This window comes from Anas platyrhynchos, chromosome 13 (genome assembly GCF_047663525.1).
Source record: "Anas platyrhynchos isolate ZD024472 breed Pekin duck chromosome 13, IASCAAS_PekinDuck_T2T, whole genome shotgun sequence".
In the NCBI taxonomy this organism is placed as follows: Eukaryota; Metazoa; Chordata; class Aves; order Anseriformes; family Anatidae; genus Anas; species Anas platyrhynchos.
In genome coordinates, this window is record NC_092599.1 from 7,922,211 (window position 1) to 7,942,342 (window position 20,132).

At 42.6% G+C, this 20,132-nt stretch overlaps 1 protein-coding gene across 2 annotated transcripts in view; it reads right to left on the reverse strand.

Moving 5' to 3' along the window:
* PTPRG (protein tyrosine phosphatase receptor type G) overlaps window positions 1–20,132 on the reverse strand; it is a 397,752-nt gene that overhangs the window by 33,082 nt on the left and 344,538 nt on the right. For both annotated transcript variants that reach the window (XM_027467840.3, XM_027467841.3), the window contains one exon: window positions 6,384–6,475. In XM_027467840.3, coding sequence (XP_027323641.3) covers window positions 6,384–6,475 — 92 coding nt within the window. The remainder of the gene's footprint in view (window positions 1–6,383; window positions 6,476–20,132) is intronic.

Genomic DNA, 20,132 nt, shown 5'->3' on the forward strand with positions numbered 1-20,132 from the left:
CATTTCTATAAATACTAAAAAGGCAACGTTGCAGGTTTCATTCTAGGAGCTCCAACTACATGCTGAAAGTCCATTATAGCTGGCATCCTCCTGCATACACTGACCTCAGTGAAATTATAAATTAGAAGAAATGAAGATAAATAATAAATGACTGAGAGTTGATTACTGGGGATACCATTCCTCATTAATTATCACATCTTTGTAATTATGTGTTTATCAAATCCTGTTTTTAATAAAAATGTTTCTCAGTGTGAAAAGGCGTGTAAAACTGTGAATACATTTGAGAGTCCTGCATAGGTTGAAACGCTGAAAGAAAAAAAAAAAACAACAGAATCCTTTTCTTCAAGATAATTACTATCTATTTGTTATAATCATGTCAAATGAATACAAGGACGAGTTTCTGATAAAGGAGAGACACACGAAAAAGCAGAATATGAAAAATCACCTGTGTAATACTGTAGCTACATTCATCTCTCTTGCTTCAAGATTTAATCTACTACAATGCTATTAGCCATGTGTCAGTCAGGAATATAAAGATCTTAATGATAAAATTTTATATGTGTCAAAATAAGAGCTCAGTTTAAATCTGCTTGTACAAATCTTAGATTAGGTTATCATTAATTATAAATGTAATAGTAATATACTTCTTCCCTTTAAGCAAAAAATATAATTTCCAGTGAAGAGAATGAAATAATACGAATTTTCCCGTAGCACAGACATTAGACATGATCTTATTTGGTATTGTCTGCTAAGGAGGATGACTTTAATGTCACACATTTCCATCCTCTGGTCCAGTTGTGCCATTCGTTACACACACACCTTACACTTAAGGACTAGACACATGGAGGTGCAACTCTGGAGCAATCTGTAGTCCAGTGCGAAAGCTTTCTGAAAAGAAAGAATCTGCCCACATTCTACATGGCCACCATGAAAACATTTTTGGATGACCGAGTCCACTCCTGAAGCCTCCATAACAATATCATAATTAGATACCAACCCTAAATTCTTCGGTGTGCTGCAGGAACAGGGATGGTCAAAGAGAAAAAGGAAGGCGGATGTTCCCTAAAATACCTTGATATTTTCTTGGCTTCAGAGGATGGCTGCGTTTGCAATATTGCGTTCGTGAATTTAATTGAAGCTGAAGATAGGTACGATTCACAATATGGTGCTGGAACATAAATCCGCGGGGAGCAGAAAGCAGACATGAAGTCTCAAACAGCTGAAGAGCACTACTTCGGTGCTCAGTGAAAAATTCCATGCCCTTGAGAAATAAGTCCTCAGAAGCAGTTAGTACTTCTCCCTGCCCCTCACCAGTCCCTAGCACAGATCACTGTGTTCAGCACACTGTCACTGCAGTGGCCACTCACCTTGCCACTGACACGTCTTGGTGCTCCACTCTTCTGGCTGGGATGCAACTGGGGACAGCTGCATCTCAGCAGAAAACAGTAAGGAACCAACCTCAGTTAGGAACCTCCAATTTCCTTGTCAAGTGAGGTACCTCGCTACAGTCTTTTAATAAAAACAGTTCATCACAGGGTGGTTTCCACCACAAAATAACAGAAATGCAGGAGGTAAGCTTGTAGAAAACACCCCAAGTCTAACCACTGAAACGTTTGTCAGGAAAGGTTGAAGGGAATTGTGGTTATTGAAGAAATAAGAAAACAGCTTTCAAAAGACTGCAGAAGAGCCAACAGAAACTAAGAGTTAAGATGGACTCTTGACAGGACGACTTCTTGTAACCATGAGATGACAGAGGGATATGACAGAGGTTGATGGCTGCACTGGCCTTCACAACCTTGTATGATAGCATGAGGTGGCCAAGACACCTTTTCACTGCAGTGCACTTGGCTACTCCACAATTTCCTGGTCTCATGCAACCATCCTGTGTCATTCTTGAAGAGGTATGGCAGTGTTTCTCCCAGATTCTACCACTGTTTACTTTAAATACACTATTCAGAAACTCCAGCGATAGTTAAAAAGTAATAATTTACTGCCATTTAAACCTAAAACTGCATGCACCATGACCTAGGTGCACTAGGAAGTGCTCCTGAGCCTTGCAGTCTAGACACAGCTGAAAGGACTGGCATCACATCCGACACATTTTACTTCTACTGAAAATGGTGAAAGACAGCTGGAATAATATGCTAAATGAACCAGCTGCGTTGGCCAGCTGTTCTGTTCTTTATGAGCTGTGTTTCTCTGGACTGTGGTCAAGACTATGCAGAATTTTGAGTTTTGCCATAGGGTCAAGCCTTGGCTATCTCTGTACTGATCTCACAAGTCCTGCTGGCATCAGTGCCACAATGCCTGTTGTGCCCTTGGGCTGGGCAAGGAACCAGGAAAACCACAGGAAGCTCCTGAACAATGCACCAACCAAAAGCAGGAAAACTCTGAAACAAATGATAGCAGGAAGATGGAAGGAGTGAAATTTGTGCTAATTCCACTGTTCGATACCATCTAGGTTACAGACAGACACTTCTGCTCTGCTTTCATGGAGCGGGTCTTGCAACCAGAACAAAGGAAGACTGATGGAGATGCCTTATGTTTTGTGGTGTGCAAAAAATACAGCTTTGCAGAAATGCTGCTGCTCTTATATTCCTACTTATTTGACTCTACTGAAATGGATCAAGTCTAGATACTAACCCAACGACATAGACAAACAAGCGAGTACAGGAGCTGGTTTGCTGGGAGAGATGTTGCCATTATAGTGAAGATATTCATGCAAAGATGATGTAGGCATGGCCAAAATTAACTGAGTACAGCGGCAAAGAGAAAGGATATGGAGAAATAATTTTGTTTGGCTGAATGGAGGTGGTTTCAGAGTTCTGCCACTGATAGCAGATGTGTCAGTCAGGCACAAGGCTGTGAGTTTAGATTTATACCTCGGTTGTAATATCCAGTGGCTGACTCAGTTAATATCTCCTTTGTCCTGTGTTTCTCTAGATCAAGCAGTGCAGATAATTATGAATAATGATAATGATTTGGGTCTCAGAGCAAATTTGCACAGATAACCACATGCCTATGGGTGATGTGGCTTCATGCACAATAATTAAGCATGTATGCTACGGGAAGCGAAGTAGAAAATGGGTAAAATCATTCCTTTAGAAAAAGATTTTTCAGATTTTTGGCCCCAAAAAGCTGTACCGTGTACCAACTGGAGGTAGCTGGGAGACTGACTTTAGAGTTCACAGAACCGAGGAAACACACGGTGTGTGTAACCAAGAGCAGCGTGTAGCAGAGAAATAAATATGAAAGCTACCTCTGAGCATGCCAACAACATCCAGAGCAGTGGCACGCGGAGACACCAGCGCCGTGAGAGCTCTCGAGCTGCATCAGGCCATCGCTGCGCCAGGCTCCCGGGCACCTGGCACAGCCACTCCGCACCTGGGCCAGGACCAGCCAGCCCAAACTCGCTCAGCCTTCTCCTAGCAGCAGCTTTCTGCACGCTGTAGATGGGCTCTGGCCAGTCTGTTAAGTATCTTTCAGATGCACTGCTCTGAATTGCCGCCAGTGTGGCTGCTTGCGTACAATTGAGAGTAGAAGTTGGTCCACTAAACTGCAGGAGGTAGATGCACGGTTCCACGGGGATCTATCCAAATATATTTTTTGAGGATGTACTGTCTAGGGTTTCACGAGCTAACAAGATAAATTCAAAAAAACTTGCTTTTGCAAAAATGCCGCTTATATTTTAATTCTGTGATCAACGTACCAAAATAAGACTTTCTCAGACACTCTGACAGCTTCCACTGGAGAAGTTCAGGGGTTTATCACTTCACCAGTTGCTGTTAGTTCAAAGGAGAATTTTGTCATTTAATGTCTTGAAGGAACTTCAGTGGGCTGCCTATGTGGGACCAGCAGCTGATTTCAGAGAAGATCATCATTAAGGAGCAGGTCTACAGGAGGGAACAGGCCTTATCTGTATTTCTAAACAAGGAAAATGTTTAGGAGAGCTTCACTATCTTTTCAAGCGGTATCTTCCATCTTTGGAAAAAGGCAACATAGCTGGAATTTCTCTCTACTAACTTAGAGCCTTATTACCGACTCCCTGTTCAGGTAATAGTTAATATGCACAGAGGGAGGCACTTCCAGAGAGTGATTTGATTTTTGACAGCCTGAACAGCTTTACTGTCAGTGCCAAGATCTTCAAGTTCATCCGTGCATTCTCTGTTAAGACCTTCTGGGTATGATTCAGCTTCAGATTAAGGCACCTCCATTCAGTTGTCTATATGCAGATGTCTCAATATCTATCATATCCACAACAATCATATTAGAATGGAAATTTGAGGGTTAGATTCATCTTCACATCCAACTAGACTAAACCTCTGCCTGAGGCCCAGCTCTCCAAGTGCCCTAGAGCTGATCAGCAGTCCTTGCAGATTTTTTTTACTACAAAGCTTCTCGAGGTGTCCTACAGCACTTGATCAGCAGGTGTTTTAATCTTCAGTGCCTGTTATCAGATGTGAGCAGCAATTTCTTAGCAGTACTGAGTCTGAACAGACCACGGTGTGCACTGCTGTGACAGCAGCATCGCATCAGTCCTTAAGGTGCCATGGTCCATCAACTTGGCTTGCTATAGTCATGGGTAGATGTACCCAAAATCTCATTTTCTTCATTTCTCAGAGACTTGGTGTTTACATGCAAGAATGACTGCTGAGAAGCACTAGTGTACGTGCTGGCCTTACGATACCTGCCACCTGCATTACTTTAATGGAACTGCTTCAGTCTGTATTACAATTTATACGAGTGCATTCCAGTCTTTAATGGACTGTCCATCAAACATCCCTATGAAACGGGGAAGAACCATTGTCTCAACTCAACAGATAGCAGAGCATGAAAAGATGGAGCTTTCTGCTGGTTTCTTTATCTAAGAAAAGTTTGCCTCAATTATAAAAAATAAAAATACAATTGACCAAAGAGAATGCTCTTTGAGGGGAAAATTTCTCTCTTCTCACTACCTTGTGCTCAGAATCCCCCAGGTTTTGACATTGCTCTGTCAAGGCTAGCCCACCCTGCCCTTCCTCACAAGCTCTAAGGAGGCATCACATGGCAGCAGACAAGGTGGAACCATTCCACTCATTGTCAAAGGCAGCCCTATCAGCAAAGTGCTCCACCTGGTTTTAGAGTCAGAAAAAATGAGTTCTCCACCTATTCAGGCTCTTCTGTGAAAGATCATCACAGGTGGTCTAAGACTGGTTTCCTGCCTCCTGTTACTCTGAAAGAGAATGAGAGGAAAGGTGGCTCCTTGCTAAGGAGGTGAGGTGGCCAAGACACGTATCTCAGTCTGCCACAGAATGGAGACAGGATGATAGTATGTTTTCTTTCCTCTTTGGTTGCACAGAATCAGGCTGCAAGGCAAAATGCCTATCATTTTCTACAGGAGTATAATATCTAACCTTTCATATTAGTTCCCATGGGGATTTTTAGAAAGTCTTCCTAGAAAGAACAGTCACACATGTCTGCTGAATAAAATCAACGGAAATGTAAATGGACTTTCTCACTTTTCGAGGATGGATGTTTTTTCAATGTCTCAGAAATGGCTTTGATTTTTTTTTTTTTTAAATGAACCTAATAGCTGCAAATTGAATCCCATACCAGCAATACAAATTACAGAATATGACAAGGAAACTTTGAAGTGATAAGTACAAGCATTTGACAGGCTGAGGTCAGTACAGCATTTTGGGTATCTTGGTTCTGCTTGAGAAACCGAGCAACATCAAAGAAGTCAGAGGCTGCAAAGGCCACTGTAACACCAAGCTGTTCTCTGCCATTACTACTTAAAGGGATCTGGATCCTGCACTTGATATTTCCTAGGGGAAATGCCTCATGAAGAGACTAGTGCTAAGCCCTGCTTCCAGCTTTACTCTCAACATAGCCGAGAGGAGAATTTGACCTTTGGTAACTTGATTAATACCAAATTAACAGACGGCTTTGGACTTTACAAGATTGTTTGCTTATCCTTTCTGTCATGCTTTCCTCCCTGAGACCCAGCAAACACCACCCTCTGCACATGCTGAAAGCGGTGACAAACCCCTGGTCTCAAGAGAGAAGTGGAGCTGGGTGTCCCTTGTCCACAACCCACCCCGACAGAGCAGTTTGTTTCACCTTGGATGCAACGCGTTAGTGTTTTTAAGAAGTGTTGCTCGTGGTCTTGACATTTGACAAAGGTTACTCTGAAATTCCCATTAAAATAACGTGGGAGAGATGCCTCTGGAGAAGTACAGCATCGGTACTCAGAGCCCCACTGCAAAGCATCTTAAATTAAATGAAGCAGCATCAATACCACAAATTTCTATAAAAACACCTGTGATTTAATACAACGTTCTCGTTATGTAATTAAACCAGACTCCAAATAGCACAAACACAAGCGATTAAGCCCGTCTTACCTGGAATAGGTATAATGGGAATACTTTCATTGGGGACCACACGGGGTGAGCTGCTGTCCTCCACATAGAAATGGGCAGTCTGAAAACACTTTCTGTTAAAGGGGAAATAAAAAAAAAAAAAGTTCAGGGTGTGAAAAAGCCCAAAAGTTCTGCACATCTTTGGCTTCTCCATTTCTACTCCACATTTTCAGATATTATAGTTAAAAAAAAAAATCAGTAAGTGAAAACATACTTGAGTTTTCAACAATTTCAATCCTAATTCCAGATTCTGGTGTGCTCTAATTCACTGACATCTGACATCCAGCCATCATAAATGCCTCTGTACATTATTCCAAAGTACCATTGAATATGGAATTATACTCACAAAAGTCAGCAGTTGCAAAACAGGTTTCAAATACATCATCCAGAAAGAAACTGCACACAAGAAACATATTCAGCATACACTTCAAGCCAAATCCACCCAAGACACTAACATTTCCAGGGAACACACACTTACTGTAAAGGTTTATGCTATGTATCAGCGGACAGACAGTCATACAGCATCTGTAACTGCTGCGTGTCACGATGTTCTGCTACAGAAGTTATCCTTCTTATCCTTCAAACATTTCTTTTTTTTTTTTTTTTTTAACACCAGAGCCATATAACACTCATCCCATCCTCCTCCTGCAAACTTGTATTACATATGCTGCTACAGAAAAATTCAAGACACTTAGCTTGGGCCCCAGGACTCAGCTCTGAAAAGGCCTATAAAGAATAGAACTTAAATCCACCTGACTTTTTTTTTTTTTTTTTACCTGTATTTAAGGCAAAGCAGAGAGCACAAGCTGGTCATCACAGAAAAGGTACTGAGCAGAACAACATGAAGAGATCCGAGGAGACTCTGCATGGTGATGTTAACTGAGGCAGGGTTTTCCAACACCAGCGTCACTGCTCATTGCTGACTTAATGAGCTGCTTGAGGCTGGAACTGAATATTTAATGAGTCTTGCTTGGTCTGAGCAGCTATTGTGACACGAGAAGGGTCTGCTCTCATCTGTCAGGGGCACTTAACAATAGCTTCCCATTGCAGAAAGATGCCCTTCGCTGCAGCCCTTAATGAACTGCTCAACACCTGGGCAAAGTTTGCAGGCGGCCTTCCGAGCTGCGCCCTTTGTCAAGTTGCTGTTTTCCTTGCTGAAACATATTTGCATGGAGTGGCTTCTAAGTTTCTGCCTTGCAGCCTGCTCCTCTGTAATTTGGGCATTGTGCTCTGCATAGAGAGCCCACTCTGCTGAGCCGCCTTTGCTGACACGGTCAAAGTAATTTGTGCTCGCTTTGTTTTCAACATCCATATGTGCCAGAGAGCAAAAAAGTCGCTGAAAAGCAAACCACTCTCCTAGGCAAAACCAGAACCAAAAATAATCACAGGCACTTGCTTTCTATGCATTTGTACTTTCTAGCCCACAATCAGAGCGCTTTATAATGCAAGCACATGCTGTAGCAGCACAAGTACAACTTAAGACAATACAGAAGCAGGAAAGGGCATATTGCACAGCACGGAGCAACTGTCTCATAGCAGCTTTCTATTTTCAGACACCATGTCTTGCATTGTGCTGGAGTTATTTATTTAGTCGGCATGCTTTTGTTAAGAAACACCATAAGGTGAGTTCACACATGAGGACGCAAGATGTGCAATAGCCTCAGCATTTAAAACCATCAGCTAAACCCCCCCCCCACCCTACTCTCTCCCTGGTCTCATTTTTTTTTGGCAGCCTTTATTTTGGACAATGCACACCCTGGGGGCACAGAGCAGAATAAATCAGTCACACATAAAGAAGAAACTATGAATATGAAACAGGCAAAATGTTCCTGATTTTGATATATTTGGGGCTCTTTCCCTTGAGTCAATACTACAGAAATCCTTGAACTGCTTCTCCTCGTAATGAAGGCCTTAAGAAGGTGTTTGATAAAAGGACAGACCTTTACATAGGGATTTACAGGATTTTTTTAAGCTGACGATACTTAAGAAAAGCAATTATTTTTTGTAATTTGTTATTTTAGACTCCGAGAGACTCTGTTAGGCTGGCATTATGCTTTTTTTTCAGTGCAGCCGTAAGATAGCTTTTCCTTAATAGCCTCCCAACATGTAATTGTATTGCATAATCACGCTGTGTGATACTGTACGGCCCGCGATGGCGATAGCCGAACACCCAGCGCAGCGTATCTCTGCTGAGCACAAGGGTGGAATAACAACGTACTAAATGAATATTTCACACAGCAAAGTTCGCTGCAATCTTTAATGTCATTAACAATTCTGTATTTTACTCCTGGTAGACCTTCTGCAGCTGTTTTTGAAAAGGCAACCGCATGATTTGAATAAAGGTTTTCTCAGTTATAAACATCACATAAAATACACCCTTATCTTATGTACACCCGTACATAACACAGCATGCTCATCACTTCACAATGCTAGATACCGGCACGTTACACGAAGACATACCCCTCAAACATTTTTTAACCTGCTCACGATTGCTGTTTTCCAAGTTATCCAAGTTTATCCTCTACATCTGAGCACCTGACACCCACATCTTGGTGACTCCCCCATTTCCAGGGGGCTCCTGGTGATGGGGTAAGGCAGCACCGATGGGAATATGCAGGCTCAAACTCAAGAGCAGGATAAAGCAGACTGATCTTCAAAAGGCCTTTTACAATGGGTTTCACAAACTCACTCCATGAATTTTCCAGCAAGTTCTGCTTACTGGGCCTCTGTTTACTCTCGTACGTCTCCTCTGTGCAGCTCCAGGAGGGAGCATAAACCTTGGGGCACCACACAGATGCCCACAGGCCACCCAGTTTGGATAATGGCCATTTTTTTAGCCTGGGACTGACCAGTTAAGGAGCTGCCTGGACCCAAGAAGAGCCTTCTGCAAACTCACCTAGCTTGCAGTAATATATACTGATCGTTGGAATGGAGGCTATGGGAAGCCATTTCAGTAAGTGTCTTCTTCCCTGCTTTAGGGTGCTCCTATCTCTTCCCTGGCACGTTCTTCTGCCCATTACCTTCCCGTCGGTATACAAACCTTAAGTGGCAGCAGTTGCTAAGGCTACAAAAGGCTGCAGTGAATCTGTGTATATTGGGAGGGATGGATAAAGGGAAGGGGTGAGAGCAGAAAATTGCTTGTTTCAAGTCATTGGACAAGCAGCCGTGGAGAGAGGTGGGAATGGATGCAGGGCTTGACAAGGTGCAAGTCTACAACAGCTTTCAGGATGAGCACTTCAGCCTGTAACTTCTGACCCCAGGGTGTATACACGTTCAGGTATTTGCACCCATCTGCCCATTTGCTCAGAAAACCGACATGGTCAGCAGAAAAAAATGAGCTTTTTCTTCTGACAGAAGCAGCCCTTAGTGAATGAACAATCTGAATTTGTCAATGGCATAAATGATTATTAAAATTTTAGCAACTGAAACACTAATTTTAGAGTAATTCTTGTATTCAGCAGAGGCTGTGCAAAAGCAAATCGCAGCCTTCATTTCAATTCCAAAAGATTTCAGAGAGCCCACATCTTTTCTGCAGTATACCAGAGTCTGTTGTCTCTGAAATAGGCTTGTGTGCAGTGAAGCACACAATTTTCTCTAGCCCCATATGTTTTTTGGCTCCCTTTCCCTGGGGTACAATAACTGTGCGAGATTGTGGTGATCAGATACACAATTGTCACATATGGACCGAAATGCAGAAAGTAAAAGACTACGAGATTAGCATCTCCCGAGAGAAGGAGCAGAGGCAGGGTCTGGAATGCAAAGATGACGTTAGGGAGAGCATCCCCCTGCCCCGAATCTTTTTGCAGAGATACCAACAACGCTTTATTAAAGGAAGCTAACAGAATGCAAAGTCCAGAGCAGCAGCACCTCATTATCACACTGCAAGCAAAAAAAATATGCCAAGAGATGCTTCTGATTAGCTAGGTTAAATGCTTGTTCCATCTCTGCTGAGCAAAACACCAGATTAGCTGCTGTAAAAGAAGAGATGCCTCGTGAGATTTTGACACTCAAAACAGGTTTCCTTGGTTATTAGTTAATAAACCTCAAGCAGCTTCTCCTTTATGCTCATCTAAAAGCCAGATCACACGACGGCCTGGAAGCATGGATGCATTTTATTTTCGCATAGAAGATAATGCCTCAGTGTTTAGTTAATTCTGCCGCCAATGCAAACACCCAGCGTGTGCTGCAGCCGACGGCAGTGCTGGGACCAGCTCTGAGGGCAGCGCTTGGCCTTTACTCCTTTGTGCTCCGTCTCGCACGGGCAGCATCCCCTGATCTGCGCTGACAGGCAAGGGATCTGCACTGCTCAGGAGCAGCTGAGGCAGGAGGAAAAGGAGCAAGGGATTACTGCGGTAGGGCAAATGACTGCCTCTGCAGTGGCCGGCTGACACCGCCAGAACAGCGGCTGAACATGGGAAATATCAAAGGGGAATGCTTCGCTTCCTGGGGACACCCAAGGGTCGTGTGCTGCCTTACACGCTGAAGTGCCTGGCATGGTCACCGATCCCTTGTTCATCAGGGATCTACTCTTTCTTTCCACAGCAGCCTCTGTTGGCTGGAGTCAGCATGTATTCCCTCTCCGAGGCTGGGCAGATTTATTCTTTATTTCTGTAATAGCAGTGAGGAGCTCCAGACTCTTGGTTTCTTTGCAGTTACTCTCTCCTTGGGTCATTACCTCCTAAAGCATGACCAATTCGGGGCAGATGGCTTGAAGGGGTCCTGGAGGCCTATTCACTACCATCAGTGCAGGGCAAACCTTGTCCTCTGGGTACCCTTCCTCCAGAAACAGCCTCCTACAGACAGGAACTCTGCAGAACGTACATTTATTGATGAAGAGGTGCTGCAGCCACCCTACTTTCACACACAGTCCTTGGCTGGCAGGCAGCACAGGCAAGAGCGACCAGAAGTCAAACCAGGATCTGTAAGAGACCTTTATAGCAGGCTGCTCAGGACATGGCTTATTCTTTATCGAACGCAACCTGGATACAGGCGCTCATTCATCATGCTCCTCCATCACGGGGAGGTCTGCAAATAACTACCAAATAAGGCCACAAAGACAGGAAATTATCCCTTTCACTACCTCTGCACAATCATTTTCGCTTTCAATAGAAGAAAAGATGCTTCAGATTCTCACCGAACTGTTTTGCATGTTTTCCAGGAGACACAATTAAGATTGGTTTCTGCTGGCACCAAAACCAGGGTATGTATGCAGTCAAGTGTACTAGTAACACATGGCTCTGCACTTTAAACTAGCTTCACTATTCCTTGGCAAGCATTTGTCACTGTCAGAATTGGCAATGACTCCTCAGAAAAGAGCCGCAGACTACAGAACAACAGAAGTGCTGCAAATCATGACCATGTCACCAGCAGAGCAGTGGATGGGAGCCTGGACAACAGCTGTCTGCAGTCTGCACTGCTCTAGCTGGGGTCATCAGTCACTGATTTTTATGAGCAATAAAACTGACTCAAGCGTTAAGAAGAAAAAGAGAAGAAAAAAAACACATGGAAAAAGCTGATCTTATGAATATGAATAAGTGACCAGCATGGAACAGTGATATTCCATTCATTGTATCAGAAGGGCATCTGCGTTTTCTCTTTTTTAGCCATAAAATGGCTTGTATTGCCCCAATTTTCCTCAATTATTTTCCTTCTCAGGTCTTAATGCTTAAAGACCAGAATCCAAAAGCTGAGTTACAAAAGAACCTATGCTGTGCTGGAACAGTGACGCTGCAAAGGCTTACCGAAGTTGAGCTATGGGAGGATATACAAAGCAGGAATGAGCAAAAACCAAGACTGTGAAGAAGAGCTGAAAAAGGAGGAAAATTTCCTTATGATAATGCTGATTCTCCTGCATATCCCTCCTGAAGACGATTCACCTTCTCCCCACAAAGCAATTTCTGCCTGTAATCTTCTTGAGCAGTGTTAAGCATCGTACAGATATGATAACTGAAGAGGTCTAGACAGTACATGGATAGATTTCAGAGGTTCACAGCTGCCAAGTGTTTGGCAAGCCAAATGGTGAAAAGAAGGCTGGCCCTTCCAGAGGACTTCCTCTGGGCAAGGAGAAATGCTTTTCCACACTCCTCAGTCGTGTACCAACACAGTCCCATAGAAGCTAAAAGGATCCAAGTGCTAATCACCAGTCCAACCACACCTACTTAAAACTACACATATTACTAAATCACAGAGAAATAAAGACAGGAAAAATGCTGGGAAAAGGCAGACAGGGGTTAAAAAAAAAAAAAGAAAAAAAAAAAAAAGGTGTGTAAAACTCTGAGGCAGTATTCGTGATGAAGAACAAACCACTAGTAAAATTCTCCATCTGAAAAACTAATCTGCAAACAAGGCAAAGGATTTTTGACACAGAAAGACAGCTAATTTAATATTGATGGCCTAAATTTGCCAGCTGACTACACAGCTCTCCACAAAATTAAAAATCCTCTTCTTCCTATCCTCTGAGATCCTGGATTTAGATGTCATCTTCCTGTACCAGATGACACACCCATTTAAATCACGTATGGTACTGAACTCAGACATTAGACAAGAAATGTTCATTTATAGAAGGGTATTGAAATGGCTAACAGCACACACCAAGAGGAGCTGCTTTCAAGTCATCCCCCCCATCATCAGCTGTGTGACCAGAAAGTGCCCAGGTGGCCAACGGAGAAATGCACTTAGAAAGCTCTTTAACTGCAAATTGTAAGTGGATAAATCGTAGTTTAACTCAGCACAAACATTTTCCACGCTTCCTTATCCCATCTTGCTGTGGTCCCTGGAGAATGGCAAAGACGATCGTGAAGCCTTATTTGTGATGACACTTGGCCCTGTACCACTTGGTAGCTAATTACTCTCCTGGTGACCTCTGACAGGGCCAGCAGCATCAGGCCTTCCCCTCCTGCTTTAATCAATACTCACAACAGCTGTGTTGGATACACTCAGCAATTTTACAGATGACTGAATGGGTTTACTTTACTCATCAGTATTTGCTGCTGTAAGAGAACGAGCTTCTTAGCATATGCATTACCGCTCAAATTTTTAATGTCTTTGGGCAAAAATGGGGTAAAAAAAGCCATAGGTGGTATCTTAAAATGGTTTAAAAATTAGGCATAGTTTTAAAAGCAAAGAGAAACCTGATGTATTCATTTTCCTTTCTCTGAGCCAACTATTTATTTAATGCAACATTCATACCACAAAGACTAGAAAATCAGAGGAAAACAAACGCATGCCTTTTCCAATCAAATAATACCTCAGGCAATTCCTGCAAAACGTGTACTTCCAATGCCCTAAACGTAACATAATATTAAAAGGGAAGCGAAAACTTTCTCACAGAAGGAAGCTAAATGTAGCCAAGTGAAGAGTTGTTCTGTAATCACGAGAACTGCAGCAATCAATGAAGATTGCCTCTTACTAGAAAGGAGCTTTTAGTAGCACCTCCAAGAACTCAAAATTGGGCATACTTGATACTACCATTTCGGGACATGAATTCCCTTTGGGATGAATCTCAGAAGAGGTAAGAAAAAGAAAAAGAGTGAGGGTGGCACACCAGGAAGTTAAGATGCAGCTATTTTTAAATGCAAAGTGTAATTCATGGATCAAAGTTGTGCTGTAAGAAGCACGATACAGAAATGATCCCAGCTAAGAGAGGACGGAAAAGATTTGGCTTCTGCTTGGAACATTCACCTAAATGTCCCCAATTAATCTTACCTCAGCTCTCAAAATGGAAGAGCTCTACTCTTCTTGTTGCTAAAATGCTCCTTCCTCCTCTGAGTGAGACATCAGGACATTCAACTGACAATTATCTTAGGTATCCCAAGCTACAGACAGGGACCTAAACATGACACCAGAATGTGCTAACAGATCAGGCACAATTTTTCTCTTCTGAAGGCCCTGACCATCTTCAAGCCGAAATGCCACAGTTCATTAAATATAACGAACTACTTGGTGGGAAGTGCACTCTTTCTCGTCAGAGATGTCCACTTGCACCTGGATGAAAACTGTATGGGAAAAACTTGGAAGATTTCGCAACACCACTGGCCATATTTCATGTTCATCATATTGGGGCCAGGATAAAATATTAAAAATGTAATTATTTCTTTCCTCTTTTCCTTACTGTGTATTTAGAAGGTGAGCCTTTTTCACTGGCCATTTCAGAAAGAAACTCCTACTTATTTTTTTATTTTTTATTTTCTCTTAACTCTGTTTAGGACATAATTAGTCATGGAACAAAATGACACCTTTAGAAGCATAGCACAAAGGAAAAGAAAAGAGCAGCTGGCACCAAGAGCAGAGAAGCAAATTATTTAGTACCTGGAAGATAATGAGAACACTGAGAATACACTGCTTAATGGTAGCGCTCCGACAGGGCTGCGTACGTCACCTCATCACGCTAATACAGACAGACCGGGTGGCAGCCAGCTGGTCCTCCTTCCCCACCCATCTCCCTGAAAGCAAAGATTTGTAAGCCGCCAAATAATAAACCTGGACAGAAGTCTTGAGGATCATTAATCTTGCTATCAATCAACCCACTTGGCGACTCGCTTCTTGCTGCTGTTGGTACTAATGCGGTAGTGACTCAAGAGCTCTGTGGAAGCCTGGCGTATGCATGTCTGAAGCATTGCTTTAATGAGTTTGTTGCATTCACAGGTTAACAAATGTGACAAGGAAGCACAAATATCAGAGACAATAAGATGATGTCCATTGAACCAAACCCCTGAGAAATGCTGCACTGTGTATTCTGCTCTAGTATGCTGAACACATCTCTAACAAGCTCTGTAAAAATACTTAAGTCAGACCCCAGTGACCTATCTGGGATGCCAGGAGAGATGCAGCCATGCTAGTGTGAGCTCTGCCTGCTCCAATACTCCTTATCTGCTGGGCTACATACCTTGGGCACTGCTCTGCCCTAATAGAGCTATCTTGTAGAGAAGCAAGTTGTATGAGCTGAAGTGGAGTTCAGGTTAAACAGGACCATCAGTGGGGTGTAAACATAGCCCCTGGGCTCCCTTGGCTGAAGACAACAGACCCACATCAATTCATAGATAAGCATAAAATGTCCCTCCATCAGTAGGATCAGTCCAGTAGTATTTACATTAAATACTGCAGTATTTTCTGCGAGAATGTTTCTAAAAAGTAAACTATCAGCAACAGCAGTAACATCAGACAAATCCCAAGATAACTGATACTGTAAGAAAAATCTGATTAATACCAAAAAGTGGTAAGCAGTATTAAGCATACTTAGGCACAATAAATGAGCACATGAAGTAAAAACCATGCATATTTCAAATTACCATCTCCACAGACCAAAAAAGCCATAATAAAAAAAAATATATATCTAAAAATATAAGCAAGTAATGCAATCCACTATACCCACTATAACACGAACCAGAGGGGACTACAAGGATCATCCTGAAAGAACTTGAAATAAAGTGAGAAAGAGTTTCCCTTTCAAAGTATCTATTAAGAACAAGGACATCTTTGAAGCTTCAAGCCTATGGCTCATCCAAAGCCCCTTGAATTTCAGTGTCAAGGAAATGCACTTTTATAGCACATGGGGACTCAAAGCATGAGGCATATCAGCAAAGTCATCATGAAGTATATTGACAGGCCCCCAATTATACAGAAGAGTCAAGAACCGAAAAATTACAAAGCAACAGATGTAGACGAGACTTTGCCTTTAAGGAATCATTCCAAATTATTCTGAAAATTCAGAATGCTTTCATCCTCATGACAAACTTTCTCAGTAAGAATACACTTGGGCAAATAACCTATTGCTTTCCCATTGTCTTAATCAGTCTGTAGAAACATCTAATAACAAAACTAATCACAGTGAGGAGAATATCTTGATTCAAGATAAAAGTTCATTGCAAATAAGAAAAACAGGAAATTCAGTCGACCTATGTTAATTAGTAGATACCTTAACACCAGATACTGTTTAATATATTTTCTATTTATAGACTGTTCTCCTTTTTTTGCATGATTTTCAAAACTTAATCTACCTTTTATTAAGCTCCTCATAACCTTTCAGTATTGGCAAATGTGGGACTGAGGAAAAGGAGAAAAAATAACACAAGAAAGGGAGTCTGCATCTAGGAAAAACACGTGAATGCTCCTTAGTGTATGAAGAAATGTGTCTGGGTACGTCAGGCACTTGTTTGGAAGTAGAGATGTAAATTAAAGGCAAGCTCTTGTCTCAGTATTTTCTTTTCTTTCACAGCACACGAAGTGACATAGCTGCAAAAGCAGGCATGCTATCCGTGAGAAACGTAGGAGATGTCTGCACCTAGGTGAATTGTTCGGTGCTGACACCTCCAACAATTCAGATTCATTTTCCGCCTACTGTATTTATGCATTTCATTTCCATGGTCTTAAGTGATCCGCGGTGCTGCTTTTGCTCTGATTAGTGCAGCGATTAGACAGGGAGCTCAGGAGGGGAAACCAGAGCAGCACCCACCATGGCCAGCACCATGCATTCGGGCATGTGGGCAAAGGGAGCTTCCAGCCCCGACAGGGGTCCTGCCTTTAGACCCACTCCAACAATTTCCATTTGTGTTGGTAATTGGGAATGGTAGTAACAAGCCTTCCTATTTTATTCCTGTATTTTAATTCAAGGAGTTTTGTGAGCTAAAAATGCTTAAAATGCAGACTAAACAGCAGAGTATTTTGCCACTATTTCTGGTAGTTTTGTCCCAGACATTTGGTTTCAGATCTGTGATTTCCTGTCGAGAACACACAAGTGTGAAATACTTGTTGATCCGTTTATTCATTTGCCTCCTGGCTGATCATAGCCATTTTGACAGAACAGACAAATTGATTTGCTCTGTGTTGTTTTTTCACATGCTCCTCCACCAGCCTGAAAATACCACCCCAACTTCCCAGATGCTGTGCTTAGGTCTTCATCACTCCTGCACCCTCATTTTTCATCCTGCACCCTCATTTTTGAGGCTTGCTAAGCCTATTTCACGCAATGCCCAGGATGTCTGAATTTTCACAAACTCTCGCTATAGCAGCTTCCACAACTCCATCTGCCAGACGAAAATGATACATAATATTTAGAAAAACTCTTTTTGAACCATTCATACCCAATGAACGATTTACATCACTCGCTAGGACACCAGACATATCTGCTGGCACGGATGCTCAAATATATCTGTGACAATTGCGCTTGGTTACTGCAGGCAGTATTTAACCATTATCTATGACACATCGCAGCAAACCATCTATTTTTCCAAGTCATGAACAAACATTGCAATTTGGAGAGGAAACAATTCCTGAACATTCTCATTGAGGAAATGGCAAATGTAACAGCTTCAAGTGATGAGGCAAAACTCTGTAACATCAGCACAAGTTATTCAATGCAAAGTAATTTCAGCAGGCTAACAAATGAGTCACTTTTCTCAGACAGACATGCAGCAGAATCCAGTGCCTTTAATTGATATGCCCTTTTATTTCAAAACATGCTGTCTCCCTCCGGTTGGACTAGACCAACGGGATGCAGCATTTCCCAGAAAGAGCTGAAGAAAGCAAACTTGGCATGACAGTAACTAAATGTTGATTCAAGGGAATTAGGAGACGTTCAAGGGGACAGGTCCCAGGCTCCAAATTATGCTCCACTCTTGTATTGCCCCCATATGATTATAGCAAGTTTGCTTACAATTTGCTGCTCACACTTCTAATTGGATTCCTGCAAAGGGCAGTTTGCTGTGCCATGAGCTTGTCACTTTAGATCCCGCTTTATCTCCAAACCACTCAATTAATAATCCATTCCATTTATTATAAAAGCATTTGTTTCGACCCATATGATGCTATCAGCAGCCATCCCATTAATATTTATTTTCACAAAGCGGTCCACTGATGTTAAGGTCTCAGATACGACTGGTAACTTTAAAAGAGGAAAAAACATGAAACCAAAAAAGTCAAAACAGAACATGAGCTGTAGCAGCAAACATCCAACCCATATGAATTTAACTCCTTCTGCACAGAAAGCCTAGTAAATACAGTGAGGTTGGTGGAGGGCAATGACAATGGGAAAGCTCAACCAGTCACCAGAAAAATGCCGTGTGAGGTTGCCGGCACAACTCCCTGGGGTGGGGAGCTGCTGCCTGGAGCACCAAGGAAAAAAGATGCTGAAAGGAGGTGTGGAAGGGGAATGTTCCCCCACTGTCCTCCAACCCAGTGAACCTTAAACTCTGGGCTAGGGAAATACAGGGACCACAAAGATGGTTTAAAGCTGTTTTTCTTCAGCACCCGTTTCTGTCCCCAACACACAGGGAATTACAACACAGGCTGTTCCAGCTTGCTTATTTTGGAAGTCAACAGGACCCACACTTTTCAGGTAAGGAGTGGAGGAGAAGTGGGCTGCAGATGGTTTAAATGTCTCAAAAAAAAGCTGGTATAAAGCTCTTTCAGTGCTAAGAAGCATTGCCAGGGACAGACTGGACATCCAAGTGAAAGTTCAGATCCTGCAGACAGCACCGAAACCCACCGAAATCTCAGACTCCCAGTAAAACGTGGACTTTTCATTTCCCCACAGGCCTAAGTGCAGCTTGTATTATTGCAAATGCTGGTGAAATGGGAGCATTTCTTCTGTGTTCAGAAGCGCCCAGCTGCTTCTCGTGCAGAATGCTCCTGAGAGTGAGATTACACATTCAGACATGGTGAGATGAAGCAGCTGCTGTGAATGTATATCAAATACTGTGATTTCTTCTCTTCTGCTCGCTTATTCTGTGCATCTTGAATAAAACTATGCTGCAGGGACAACAAGTCTCTTTGTAGTAGTCTCCACCTATTCCTTTAAACTATACAACAGGGAACTTGTTCAGTGTAGCTCTGTGGATAACAAAAACAGTGATGTTGAACTCTAACCTTCCACTACCACAAAGAGCTAAATTAATTCCCTGCAGCACATCAGTGCTGCTTTTGAAAAGGCCCAGACACTGCAAAAAAACAGATGGAAACTAAACTTATAGGCCTTTAAAGATGTCAAGCATTTCCTTGCAATGATGGCATAAGAATCTTTCTTCTTCCCATCAATTTTTTTATTAATCAGAGCACACATGGCAACTCCCCGTGTGGTACCACTCGGGGCTCACCCCATCAACATAAAACCTTGGGAAATTATCACCTCAGGTTTACCACTGGGATAACAATGCTTTTATACCTAGAGTTAAAAAGATGAATTGTCACAGATTTATAAATCAACACACAAGAGCAGACACCGAACTCCAATACCATTCTGCTGTCCCTTGTCTTCCCAGGGACTGTTTCTGCAATTCACTACAGGATCCGGCTCAGAAGGAAGCAAGGACTCCCGTTGCACTCTGCCACCTTCATGCTTTTGCTTTCAGGGCTACCGTTTTGCACATTTTGAAGCACAAACCTGTCTTGAACTGCAGCAAAACAAAGCTTGCAGGCTCCTGCTCTAGCAACCAAATACTCTTAAGAGAGTGCAGAGCCCCAAAGACTCCCAAGTTCTCATCTCCACCATCAAATTATGTGGAACAGAAAACACTTACTCATCCATTTTCTTGAAGCCGTTTGCGTGAGGATCTCAGTCAAGTTACTCTTTCTCTCCCAAAGAGCTGAACTGGCGTTTTTAACTTCAAGAGGGCAGAGTGGTTGTGAAGTGCCCAACCACCTCTGAAGAGACTTTGGGGACCTGGAGCCAGGTCCTTATTCAGAGATGACAATTATCACTGCGAGCATAAGAAAAAGGGCTCTGCCCTACTGACTGTA